The sequence below is a fragment of the Pongo abelii genome, chromosome 12 (assembly GCF_028885655.2).
Source record: "Pongo abelii isolate AG06213 chromosome 12, NHGRI_mPonAbe1-v2.0_pri, whole genome shotgun sequence".
NCBI classification, from domain to species: Eukaryota; Metazoa; Chordata; class Mammalia; order Primates; family Hominidae; genus Pongo; species Pongo abelii.
The window spans coordinates 53,096,375-53,110,593 of record NC_071997.2 but is presented as its reverse complement, the minus strand read 5'-3'; the positions used below and the strand labels follow the sequence as shown (position 1 = coordinate 53,110,593).

The window sequence follows — 14,219 nt, the reverse complement described above, 5'->3', positions numbered from 1 at the left end:
TTATAAATGACTATTCTATGATGATTCTGATAAATATTCAATTTCACCACACAATCTTTGACTTCATACTAACAAACAGTTGACTTCACATGGACAATTTCAGTGAAGGCTGACTTTATATTTAGCTCCTTTAAGCTTCCTTAGGCATAAGCTCTCTACAATTCTCACATTGAGAATATCTGTATTTTGTTAGCTCAAACCTTGTTAGACATGTTAAATGTTTAGAAATGTAAATTTAACCTACCTCTTGAGGTAGGTCTTGAGAGGTTTGTGAGCCTAAAAAGACATGGAGGAACCACTTAATGCCACAAGCACATTGTTCTAAATTATTTGGAATCAGTTAATTCCTCCCCATCTCTTAGCCATGCCTGACACCAAAGAGGAGCCTCTAAATTTACAGGCAATAGAAGGAAATCTACTGTTCTCTGCTCCTCTCTGCATTACTAGGGGACATGGGAGCCCTCAGTTGTTTTCTGCTGAGCAAGAGCAAAGTCCACCTTGGACTTACACAGCTTGCCAAATTGTTTTCCAGAAGGGGACCTGAGTTGTGACCACTCCCAGTGTGTGCCAGGAAAAGGCTCGTACGGGTGCCAGAATCTCTTACTGTCAATGCCCTCTCTAGGTCCCAAAACTCACCATTTGCCCCCACCCCTTTTGCTTAAATGACGTGGTTCTTATCTCAGATCCTGATATAAAGCTCCTACAGCTACCTGGCCTGAGAAGCCAACTCAGACTCAGCCAACAGGTAAGTGGGCATTACAGGAGAAGGGCACTTCTAACAGGCACTGTAGATCTAAAATCTTCTGGAAGATACAGCATGAGTTTCTGTCCAAGAGGTTTTAGCTATAATGAAGCCTCAGTGGGATCCAAAGTTGTTTTTCAGTTACTGAGTCTGTATAAATCCCCACTCTCAAGAGAAACATTTGAAGGTATGGGTGTCTCAGAGGACCTTCCTGGTCTCAGAAATTCTGAGAGGAGGTTTTAAGGAAGGTAATAGATGCTTTCCTCTCCATCTCTCAGAACCCCCTTCTCTGTGTTCTCCTATAGAGATTGTTGATTTGCCTCTTAAGCAAGAGATTCATTGAAGCTCAGCATGGCTCAGACCAGCTCATACTTCATGCTGATCTCCTGCCTGATGTTCCTGTCTCAGAGCCAAGGTAAGATCTCTTTTCCACCAAGCAACTGTTTCTAGCCCTGAAGACTTCACTCTATCCCCAAGCATACGGGTCTACTTGAAAAAAAAAAAAAGCAGAGTCACCGTTAAGGGTTGTTTTGTGGTTTTTAGTGATCTTTATTGCTGATCTCTTCACGTTTATATACATCCACACCTCATTAAGGAGTTGCAGCTAGAATTTAAAATGACCCCTTGTAAGCGACTGCTGCAGTTGGCATGAGTTTATCTGATTAAATTTATACATGATGGTGGATTTGGGGATGTCTGTGTGTAGAGAGTCACTAATGGGGTGGAGAACTGAAGAGAGCCTTGTGTTCAGGGAAACCAAGACAGGCTTGAGAAAGTAGAAGCCTGAGTCCTTCAAGGTAGAAGAGCCTGAGCTCCAGACATAAAAGGGAAACTGAAGACTTGTTTCTTTGGCCTATTCATTCTATTTTTTTTCCCCTGATCAAAGAAACCAAAGAGAGAAGATGTAGGATGCAGGAGCAAAAGTGAGCAGTCATCCCATAATAGACTGGATTCTTCTGTTTCTATAAAGGAACCTCAGAAGCTCTTATTTCACCTTCAAGCCTTTTCCATACCCTGAGAGCCTCCTTTAATTGTCTCTTCTTTTTCAGGCCAAGAGGCCGAGACAGAGTTGCCCCAGGCCCGGATCAGCTGCCCAGAAGGCACCAATGCCTATGGCTCCTACTGCTACTACTTTAATGAAGACCGTGAGACCTGGGTTGATGCAGATGTGAGTGAGGAGAGCAGTGTGGGAAGGGAGGCTCATGAAGGGAGGGGAAGCTGCCACTCTCCAGTGTGTTCAGTGGCTGCAATGAGATGAGACTGAACCCCTCGCTATACTATCATCAGCCCCAAACTTTCCAATCTACTTTATCCCATTATTCAGCACATTCCCAGCACAAAGAACCTGGTGGTCAGTGACAGCATCATCATGGACATTACTGTGCTGTCCTTTTTCTGACCCATCCTCTTGGAGGACTCGGTATATCCGTCACACCTTCCTCCTCCACTGAGTGCTCCATTTTCTTCTGCAACAGCTCTATTGCCAAAACATGAATTCGGGCAACCTGGTGTCTGTGCTCACCCAGGCCGAGGGTGCCTTTGTGGCCTCACTGATTAAGGAGAGTGGCACTGGTGACTTCAATGTCTGGATTGGCCTCCATGACCCCAAAAAGGTAGGCTGCAGCCTTCTTTATCTCCTAATGATCAGGTTTGAGAAGTAAGAAGGAGGTTCAAGTTCTGGTCTCTTAAGTACCAGCTTTTATCGCTTTCCAGAAATCAGGCTGTTTACAGATCCTCTAATGTCCTGTGTAGCAAGGTGCACTGTAGATGATTGGAGATATAAGTGAAAGGCTGAATATCCTAGGTGTCCTGGTCATTCATAAATAAACTTATTCTGTTTACAGTCAACAAATCATCTTTATGCACCAACTTCTTACCTATTTTCTTACTGTCAGAGTCACAAGAGAGACTAGATTGCCGACTGTATAGAAAACGAGACTTGTGGTAAAGAATCTACTGCTGTACTGCTGGCATTTGGGAACCTGGTAGTATACTAAATAATATAATATGTCAACAACTAATGGTCAGCCAATGCTATGCTGGATATGAGGGTCCTGGGCCACAAAGACAAAAAATTAGGAACCACTTTTTAAGTGAGCTACTTTGGGTCTCTATGTCAAATTCATAACACTTATTTCTTGGTGAAACACAGTTAATGAGTTGGACAGTTCAGGAAAGAGGAAGTTTAGAGCAATAGCAAAGGAAAGGAAACAATATTTAGCAAGGTTTATTCTTCCTTTGTGTCTTAGCATGTTTCTGAGTGTGCACACAGGCCCAGTGATTCCATGTATTTTTGAGTGACCACTGCCTCTGTTCTGGCCCTTCCCCATCTAGAACCGTCGCTGGCACTGGAGCAGTGGGTCCCTGGTCTCCTACAAGTCCTGGGGCATTGGAGCCCCAAGCAGTGTTAATCCTGGCTACTGTGTGAGCCTGACCTCAAGCTCAGGTGAGAGGCAGAGAATCCATCCACCTGTTTCTGTTCTCTCCTGCTTAGCTCCAGGGATGGAACTGGGACTGGGACAGAGGAAAGGTGAACTCCTCATTAAGGAAATGGATGTTTGGTTTTTGTCCTGAGTCCTAAAGCCAGGAGGGTCATACTCTTTCTGGTCTCCCAATTCTAACTCTTCTCATTGACTTATAGGATTCTGGAAATGGAAGGATGTGCCTTGTGAAGACAAGTTCTCCTTTGTCTGCAAGTTCAAAAACTAGGGGCCGCTGGAAAATACATGTCTAGAACTGATCCAGCAATTACTACGGAGTCAAAAATTAAACCGGACCATCTCTCCAACTCAACTCAACCTGGACACTCTCTTCTCTGCTGAATTTGCCTTGTTAATCTTCAGTACTTTTACCTACCCCAGTCTTTGGAACCCTAAATAATAAAAATAAACATGTTTCCACTGTTGTGCTGTCTTACTGTGTCTGCTATTTCCACAGCTGATGCCTGGGTGGTTGAGATGAGAGTGATTACAACAAAGCTTTCTCTGGCCTATCCACTTTTTAAAAGTCCATCCACATACCATGCATATTGGAATTCAGTGTTTATGAACATATGTGGCTTTGCTTATGACAAAGTTAACAAGATGGAGATCGACCAAAAAATCACATGCTGGCATATCTCAAAGATATTTTGCATTCAGTTCCAGATCACTGTAATAAGGGTAATGTCACAGAAAAGCAAGTTACACAGGTTTTTTTTTTTTTTTGCTTCCCATTGCATATTAATGTTTTGTTTACACTATACTGTAGTCTATTATGTGAGCAATAACATTATGTCTAAAAAAGAAATATACATGCTTTAATGAAATAGTACTTTATTGCTAAAAAATGCTAACAATCATCTGAGCCTTCAGCAAGTAGTATTCTTTTGCTGGTGAATGGTCTTGCCTCAATGTTGATGGCTGCTGCCTGAGCAGGGCAGTGGTTGCTGAAGGTTAGGGTGGCTGTGGAAGTTTCTTAAAATAAGACTACAATGAAGTTGACTACATTGATTTGATTCTTCCTTTCATGAATGATTTCTGTATAGCATGTAATATTGTTTGATAGCATTTTTCCCACAGTACAACTTCTTTTAAATTGGAGTCGGCCTCTCCAAACCCTGCTGCTTCTTTATCAACTAAGTTTATATGTTGTTCTAAACCCTATGTTGTCATTTTAACAATGTTCACAGCACCTTTGTCAAGAGTGGATTCCATTTCAGGAAACCACTTTCTCTGCTCATCCATAAGAAGCTGCTCCTTATCCTTTCAAGTTTTATCATAAGATTGCAGCAATTCAGTCACCTCTTCATGCTGCATTTCTAATTTTAGTTCTCTTGATATTTCCACTACACTCACAGTTACTTCCTTCATGGAAATCTTGATCCTTTCAAAGTTATCCATGAAGGTTGGAATCAGTTTCTTCCAATCTCCTGTAAATAATGATATATTGACCTCCTGCCTTAAATCAAAAATGTTCTTAGTGGTATCTAGAATGGTGTATTCTTTCCAGATGGTTTTCAGTTTACTTTGCCCAGATCCATCAGAGGAATCACTATGTATGGCAGCTATAGCTGCGTGACATGTATTTGTTAAATAATAAGAATTGAAAAGTGAAATTACTTTTTGATCCCTAGGCTGCAAAACAGATTTTGTGTTAGAAGTGGGCATGAAAAAATCATAAATCTTCTTGCATATATCTGTGTTCCTAGGTGACAATGTGCATCATCAATGAGCAGTAATATTTTTGAAAAATCTTTTTTCTGATACATAGGTCTCAACAAGTAGGATTAAAATATTCAGTAAACTATGCTATAAACAGATACTCTCATCCAGGCTTTAGTGTCACAACCTTTATTATCTTAGCTAGATCTTCTGGATAACTTGCTAAAGCTTCTCCATCAACACTTGCTGCTTTACCTTGAACTTTTATGTTATGGAGACAGCTTCTTTCCTGAAGCCTCATAAACCAGCCTCTGCTAGCTTCAGACTTTTCTTAGGCAGTTTCCTCAACTCTCTCAGCCTTCATAGAATGTTGCTGACTTTCTGCAAGTCAGCAATAAGGACGTGATTTTTAAATTATTTGTGTGTTCACTGGAGTAACACTTTTAACTTTCTTCAAGAACTTTTCCTTTTTATTCACAACTTGGCTGTTTGGGACAAGTGGCTTCATTTTTAGCCTGTCTCAGTTTGGACATACCTTCCTCACTAAGCTCAATCATTTCTAGCTCTTAATTTAACTCAAATAATGTGCAATTCTTCCTTTCACTTGAAGAATTAGAGGCCATGGGAGTTATTAATTGGCCTAATTTCAATATTATTGTGTCTCTGGGAATAGGGAGGCCAGAGAAAAGGGAGAGAGCTGGGGAAGTGGCCAGTGAGTAGTCAGAACACACGCATTTATTGATTAAGTTCATAATTTTATATGTTTCATTGAAGCCCAAAATAATAATAGTAACATCAAAGATCACTGATCACAGATCACAACAGATATAATAATAATAGTAAAGTTTTAAATATTGCAAAATTACCAAAATGTGACCCAAAGACTTGAAGTGAGTACATGATATTGGAAAACAGCACTGATAGACTAGTTCAATGTAGAGTTGTCACAAACCTTCCACTAAAACAAAAACCAAAAATGCAATATCTGTCAAGCACAATAAAATGAGGTATGCTTGTATTCACATAAACCCAGTTCAAGTTACAGAAGTGATTGTTGATGGTCTACAGATGGCTGGAGTATTTGATATTCATGAGATATTTGTATAGCTATGGTCTGAGGATGTCGCATCTTTGCTCCACATGCAAATTGAAGCCACAACGGAAATGGTAATTTAAGGAAAATTTTCAGATCTGGAGTGCTGAATGCATAGTGGAATAACCTAGAGACTTGAAATCCAGCAACAGTTGTTACATGGCTCTCCTTGAATACATAATAAATCAATAAATAGTTAAAATATCCAGGCATACTTAGTTACCTCCTTGAAGATTATATCTCCAGATACAAATTCTGAAGTTCTGAGTCTAAGGAGTTTAACAAATTAATTTTGTGAAGACCCAATTCAGACCATAACACCATCCATATCAATAGTACCATTATATGTGATTTGATAAAACAATCTAATTAAAAAACACAGGTTGTTCGATTAAAACAACCACCACAATAACAAAATCAAGATCCAATTATGTGTTATCCATAGATCTGGCTTAAATTTACAGAGTTACTAAATGTTTTCTTTCAAGTGTTTGATAGTTTTATCTCTTAAATATAAATCTATATTTCATTTTGAATCAATCTCTATATACAGTGTAAGAAATAGAACCAAATGCATTCCTTAGCATATAGCTATTTTGTTGTTCCAGCACCATTTGTTAAAGGATATTCTTCCCTCTTGAATTTACATGATACAGTTGGCAACAAACAACTAACTATAAGGCTAGAAGTTTATTTCTGAAATCCGCATTCTATATCATTGATAATTCATGTTTGTCATTATGACAATTCTACACAATCTTTATTACTTTAGCTTTGTAATAAGTTCTAAAAATCTGAAACCGTAACTGTAATAATTTGTGTTCTTTACCAAAATTGTTTTGTCTATTCTTGACTAATATTGTTTTGGCTGTTCTGAATTTCCATATGAATATTAGGATCAACTTGACAATTTCTGCAAAAGGCAGCTGAGACTTTGATGGGGATTAAGACAAATCTATAGGTCAATTTAGAGAGTACTTTCACCTTAATATTTAGTCCCTGATCAATGAACACAAACTCTCTTTTCACTTATTTAGATCTTCTCTGCTTTCATTTAACAATGTTCTGTAGTTTCTAGTGTACAAGATTTGCATTTCTTAAAATGTTATTTGTTTTGATATTATTGTAATGAAAATGTTTTCTTGATATTATTTTAAATTGTTTCTTTCTACCATATGGTTTTTCCTAGAGAATATATCTTGTGTGTTCGAGAAGGATGTGTATTTTGCTGACATTAGGTGAAGCATTCATCCTATATATGTTTGTATGGTTTAGTGAATTTAGAATATATTTAAAGTGTTCTACTTTCTTGTTGAACTTCTAAGTGTTCTACCCATTAATAAAAGTGTGCATTGAAGACTCCAACTACTACTGTTCAATCACCTGTTTCTTCCTTCACTTCTCCCAGATTTTGCTTTATGCATTTTGGGACTCTGTTGTTATTTGTACAGGTATCTACAATTATTACATCTTTCTGAAAGACTAACCACTTTGTCATTATAAAATTCTCCTCCTTTCCTCTAGTAACACTTTATGCTTTAATGTCTAACATGTCCAGTAACATTTTTTGCTTTAGTGTCTAACATGCCTGTCGTTAGAACAGACATTTCAGTGTTCTTATGGTTGTGGTTTGTATGACGTATCTTTTCCTGATTTTTTACTTTCAAACTACTGTATCTGTTTCATGAAAGGGCCATATATGTGAAGCAACTGGCAAATGAAGGAGTAGATGAGAAGAGAAAGAACAAGGCAAACAAATCCAGTTTGTCAGTAAGGGGTGATTTATTAGAGAACTTACAGACAGAAGTGTGGTCTTGGTGGCAGCAAGACAGGCAGATCTCTGAACCATAACATCCCAGGCCCAGTGCTTATACACCATAGGGAAAGGGGGTGCATGCTTTCTAGGGACAATTAAAGGCAACCTTCCAGAACAAGGAAAAATGCTGTATGTGTCATAATTTGTAATTTGTATGATAATATTAAGGTTGCTTTGATCTAAAGGAAAGATTTAGAGTGAGTGCATATTCTTGCACCAAAGACAGTAAATAAGCCAGGCACAGTGGCTCACACCTGTAACCCCAGCTATTTGGGAGGCCAGGGGAAACGGATTGCTTTAGACAGGAGTTTGAGACCAGCCTGGGCAATATAGTGAAACCCTGTCTCTACTAAAAATACAAAAATTAGCCGGATGTGGTGACATGAGATGAGCCTGTCATCTCAGCTACTGAGGAGGCTGAGGCAGGAAGATCACTTGAACCCAGGGGGACAGAAGCTGCAGTGAGCTGTGATCATGCCACTGCACTCCAGCCTGAGTGACAGAAGCAAGACCCTGTCTCAAAAAAAGAAAAAAAAGGAAAGACAGTAAATAAAGAATCAGGAGGTATTCCTGGGACTGGGGTTAAGCAGAAGTCAATATAGCAGATTAGCATCCAAGATGGAGTCACTTTTGTCTCCATACTCCACAGCTCTAATCAGGCTCTTATAATCTCACACACCCACTTGTTCCACAATGGTCCCTGAGCTGGGGATATGGTAGGGTGGGGGGCACTGCAGTCATTTTGATGGTGTGGGTAACACGTTACATCAATTTGTTTTCTACATGTAAGCAGAGGCTGCAGCAGTAATATGAACAACAGGTGATGATACCTATGCTACGTATAAGAAACAGAATTAATAATGCCTTTTGCCACCATGTTCTCCAGGAGCCACACAAAAAAAGAGGAGAGCCTTTGGGAGAAAGGGTAGAGTCAGAAAGAAAAGGCAGTTATTTGTTCATGCGTGTCCTGTAGGACTGAAGTTATATTGCTGGAATTATTAAGAATTTTATTATTATTATATTAGTAATATTGCATATTATTATTATATTAGTAATATTGCATATTATTATTATATTAATAATATTAAATATTATTATTATATTAATAATCTTAAATATTATTATTATATTAATAATATTAAATATTATTATTATAGTAAATAATAATATAATAATATTATTAAATTATTAAGAATATGTACACAGCATCCAGCCTTCATAATGGCACAAGTCCCCCCTTGTGCACCATTAAGACATCTATTGCTGAAAAAGCAGATTAGGGGGGAGGAGCCAAGATGGCCGAATAGGAACAGCTCCGGTCTACAGCTCCCAGCGCGAGCGACGCAGAAGACGGGTGATTTCTGCATTTCCATCTGAGGTACCGTGTTCATCTCACTAGGGAGTGCCAGACAGTGGGCGCAGGTCAGTGGGTGAGCGCACCGTGCGCCAGCCGAAGCAGGGGCGAGGCATTGCCTCACTCGGGAAGCGCAAGGGGTCAGGGAGTTCCCCTTCTAGGGGTGACAGATGGCACCTGGAAAATCGGGCCACTCCCACCCGAATACTGTGCTTTTCCGACGGGCTTAGGAAACGGTGCCCCAGGAGAGTATAGCCCGCACCTGGCTCAGAGGGTCCTACGCCCACGGAGTCTCGCTGATTGCTAGCACAGCAGTGTGAGATCAAACAGCAAGTCGGCAGCCAGGCTGGGGGAGGGGCGCCCGCCATTGCCCAGGCTTGCTTAGGTAAACAAAGCAGCCGGGAAGCTTGAACTGGGTGGAGCCCACCACAGCTCAAGGAGGCCTGCCTGCCTCTGTAGGCTCCACCTCTGGGGGCAGGGCACAGACAAACAAAAAGACAGCAGTAACCTCTGCAGACTTAAATGTCCCTGTCTGACAGCTGTGAGGAGAGCAGTGGTTCTCCCAGCATGCAGCTGGAGATCTGAGAACGGGCTGACTGCCTCCTCAAGTGGGTCCCTGACCCCTGACCCCCGAGCAGCCTAACTGGGAGGCACCCCCCAGCAGGGGCAGACTGACACCTCACACGGCCGGCCAGGTACTCCAACAGACCTGCAGCTGAGGGTCCTGTCTGTTAGAAGGAAAACTAACAGAAAGGATATCCACACCAAAAACCCATCTGTACATCACCATCATCAAAGACCAAAAGTAGATAAAACCACAAAGATGGGGAAAAAACAGAGCAGAAAAACTGGAAACTCTAAAAACCAGAGTACTTCTCCTTCTCCAAAGGAACGCAGTTCCTCACCAGCAATGGAACAAAGCTGGACGGAGAATGACTTTGACGAGCTGAGAGAAGAAGGCTTCAGACGATCAAATTACTCCGAGCTACGGGAGGATATTCAAACCAAAGGCAAAGAAGTTGAAAACTTTGAAAAATATTTAGAAGAATGTATAACTAGAATAAGTCCAATACAGAGAAGTGCTTAAAGGAGCTGATGGAGCTGAAAACCAAGGCTCGAGAACTACGTGAAGAATGCAGAAGCCTCAGGAGCCGATGCGATCAAATGGAAGAAAGGGTATCATCCCTGGAAGATGAAATGAATGAAATGAAGCGAGAAGGGAAGTTTAGAGAAAAAAGAATAAAAAGAAACGAGCAAAGCCTCCAAGAAATGTGGGACTATGTGAAAAGACCAAATCTACGTCTGATTGGTGTACCTGAAAGTGACGGGGAGAATGGAAACAAGTTGGAAAACACTCTGCAGGATATTATCCAGGAGAACTTCCCCAATCTAGCAAGGCAGGCCAACATTCAGATTCAGGAAATACAGAGAATGCCACAAAGATACTCCTCGAGAAGAGCAACTCCAAGACACATAATTGTCAGATTCGCCAAAGTTGAAATGAAGGAAAAAATGTTAAGGGCAGCCAGAGAGAAAGGTCGGGTTACCATCAAAGGGAAGCCCATCAGACTAACAGCGGATGTCTCGGCAGAAACCCTACAAGCCAGAAGAGAGTGGGGGCCAATATTCAACATTCTTAAAGAAAAGAATTTTCAACCCAGAATTTCATATCCTGCCAAACTAAGCTTCATAAGTGAAGGAGAAATAAAATACTTTACAGACAAGCAAATGCTGAGAGATTTTGTCACCACCAGGCCTGCCCTAAAAGAGCTCCTGAAGGAAGTGTTAAACATGGAAAGGCACAACCGGTACCAGCCACTGCAAAATCATACCGAAATGTAAAGAACATCGAGACTAGGAAGAGACTGCATCAACTAACGAGCAAAATATCCAGCTAACATCATAATGACAGGATCAAATTCACACATAACAATATTAACTTTAAATGTAAATGGACTAAATGCTCCAATTAAAAGACACAGACTGGCAAACTGGATAAAGACTCAAGACCCATCAGTGTGCTGTATTCAGGAAACCCATCTCACATGCAGAGACACACATAGGCTCAAAATAAAAGGATGGAGGAAGATCTACCAAGCAAATGGAAAACAAAAAAAGGCAGGGGTTGCAATCCTAGTCCCTGATAAAACAGACTTTAAACCAACAAAGATCAAAAGGGACAAAGAAGGCCATTACATAATGGTAAAGGGATCAATTCAACAAGAAGAGCTAACTATCCTAAATATATATGCACCCAATACAGGAGCACCCAGATTCATAAAGCAAGTCCTGAGTGACCTACAAAGAGACTTAGACTCCCACACATTAATAATGGGAGACTTTAACACCCCACTATCAACATTAGACAGATGAACGAGACAGAAAGTCAACAAGGATACCCAGGAATTGAACTCAGCTCTGCACCAAGCAGACCTAATAGACATCTACAGAACTCTCCACCCCAAATCAACAGAATATACATTTTTTTCAGCACCACACCACACCTATTCCAAAATTGACCATATACTTGGAAGTAAAGCTCTCCTCAATAAATGTAAAAGAACAGAAATTGTAACAAACTGTCTCTCAGATCACAGTGCAATCAAGCTAGAACTCAGGATTAAGAATCTCACTCAAAACCACTCAACTACATGGAAACTGAACAACCTGCTCCTGAATGACTACTGGGTACATAACGAAATGAAGGCAGAAATAAAGATGTTCTTTGAAACCAACGAGAACCAAGACACAACATACCAGAATCTCTGGGATGCATTCAAAGCAGTGTGTAGAGGGAAATTTATAGCACTAAATGCCCACAAGAGAAAGCAGGAAAGATCCAAAATTGACACCCTAACATCACAATTAAAAGAACTAGAAAAGCAAGAGCAAACACATTCAAAAGCTAGCAGAAGGCAAGAAATAACTAAAATCAGAGCAGAACTGAAGGAAATAGAGACACAAAAAACCCTTCAAAAAATTAATGAATCCAGGAGCTGGTTTTTTGAAAGGATCAACAAAATTGATAGACCGCTAGCAAGATTAATAAAGAAAAAAAGAGAGAAGAATCAAATAGATGCAATAAAAAATGATAAAGGGGATATCACCACCAATCCCACAGAAATACAAACTACCATCAGAGAATATTACAAACACCTCTATGCAAATAAACTAGAAAATCTGGAAGAAATGGATAAATTCCTCAACACATACACCCTCCCAAGACTAAACCAGGAAGAAGTTGAATCTCTGAATAGACCAATAACAGGAGCTGAAATTGTGGCAATAATCAATAGCTTAACAACCAAAAAAAGTCCAGGACCAGATGGGTTCACAGCCGAATTCTACCAGAGGTACAAGGAGGAGCTGGTACCATTCCTTCTGAAACTATTCCAATCAATAGAAAAAGAGGGAATCCTCCCTAACTCATTTTATGAGAGCAGCATCATCCTGATACCAAAGCCTGGCAGAGACACAACAAAAAAAGAGAATTTTAGACCAATATCCTTGATGAACATTGATGCAAAAATCCTCAATAAAATACTGGCAAACAGAATCCAGCAGCACATCAAAAAGCTTATCCACCATGATCAAGTGGGCTTCATCCCTGGGATGCAAGGCTGGTTCAATATACGCAAATCAATAAATGTAATCCAGCATATAAACAGAACGAAAGACAAAAACCACATGATTATCTCAATAGATGCAGAAAAGGCCTTTGACAAAATTCAACAACCCTTCATGCTAAAAACTCTCAATAAATTAGGAACTGATGGGACGTATCTCAAAATAATAAGAGCTATTTATGACAAACCCACAGCCAATATCATACTGAATGGGCAAAAACTGGAAGCATTCCCTTTGAAAACTGGCACAAGACAGGGATGCCCTCTCTCACCACTTCTATTCAACATAGTGTTGGAAGTTCTGGCCAGGGCAATTAGGCAGGAGAAGGAAATCAAGGGTATTCAATTAGGAAAAGAGGAAGTCAAATTGTCCCTGTTTGCAGATGACATGATAGTATATCTAGAAAACCCCATTGTCTCAGCCCAAAATCTCCTTAAGCTGATAAGCAACTTCAGCAAAGTCTCAGGATACAAAATCAATGTGCAAAAATCACAAGCATTCTTATACATCAATAACAGACAAACAGAGAGCCAAATCATGAGTGAACTCCCATTCACAATTGCTCCAAAGAGAATAAAATACCTAGGAATCCAACTTACAAGGGATGTGAAAGACCTCTTCAAGGAGAACTACAAACCACTGCTCAAGGAAATAAAAGAGGATACAAACAAATGGAAGAACATTCCATGCTCATGGGTAGGAAGAATCAATATCATGAAAATGGCCATCCTTCCCAAGGTAATTTACAGATTCAATGCCATCCCCATCAAGCTACCAATGACTTTCTTCACAGAATTGGAAAAAACTACTCTAAAGTTCATATGGAACCAAAAAAGAGCCCGCATCGCCAAGTCAATCCTAAGCCAAAAGAACAAAGCTGGAGGCATCACACTACCTGACTTCAAACTATACTACAAGGCTACAGTAACCAAAACAGCATGGTACTGGTACCAAAACAGAGATATAGATCAATGGAACAGAACAGAGCCGTCAGAAATAATGCCACATAGCTACAGGTATCTGATCTTTGACAAACCTGACAAAAACAAGAAATGGGGAAAGTATTCCCTATTTAATAAATGGTGCTGGGAAAACTGGCTAGCCATATGTAGAAAGCTGAAACTGGATCCCTTCCTTACACCTTATACAAAAATCAATTCAAGATGGATTAAAGACTTAAATGTTAGACCTAAAACCATAAAAACCCTAGAAGAAAACCTAGGCATTACCATTCAGGACATAGGCATGGGCAAGGACTTCATGTCTAAAACACCAAAAGCAATGGCAACAAAAGCCAAAATTGACAAATGAGATCTAATTAAACTCAAGAGCTTCTGCACAGCAAAAGAAACTACCATCAGAGTGAACAGGCAACCTACAAAATGGGAGAAAATTTTCGCAACCTACTCATCTGACAAAGGGCTAATATCCAGAATCTACAATGA

The 14,219-nt window shown here is 40.0% G+C and overlaps 1 protein-coding gene across 1 annotated transcript; it reads left to right on the top strand.

Annotated features, from left to right (window-relative positions):
* The first annotated feature begins 718 nt into the window (after positions 1–718).
* On the top strand, positions 719–3,644 carry LOC100446033 (lithostathine-1-alpha). Its single transcript, XM_002811849.5, has 6 exons — positions 719–745; positions 1,048–1,157; positions 1,792–1,910; positions 2,218–2,355; positions 3,077–3,188; positions 3,384–3,644. Exons 2-6 carry the CDS (start codon positions 1,094–1,096, stop codon positions 3,449–3,451), a joined length of 501 nt encoding a protein of 166 aa, XP_002811895.2. The 5' UTR covers positions 719–745; positions 1,048–1,093; the 3' UTR covers positions 3,452–3,644.
* Positions 3,645–14,219: the final 10,575 nt, after the last annotated feature.

What these genes read in the sequence shown, in the direction of transcription:
- LOC100446033 (XM_002811849.5), top strand. Translation starts at nt 1,094, where the DNA reads ATGGCTCAGACCAGCTCATACTTCATGCTGATCTCCTGCCTGATGTTC. An exon ending in AGACCTGGGTTGATGCAGAT is followed by an intron (nt 1,911 to 2,217) that starts GTGAGTGAGGAG and finishes CTTCTGCAACAG; the next exon opens with CTCTATTGCCAAAACATGAA. An exon ending in GAGCCTGACCTCAAGCTCAG is followed by an intron (nt 3,189 to 3,383) that starts GTGAGAGGCAGA and finishes ATTGACTTATAG; the next exon opens with GATTCTGGAAATGGAAGGAT.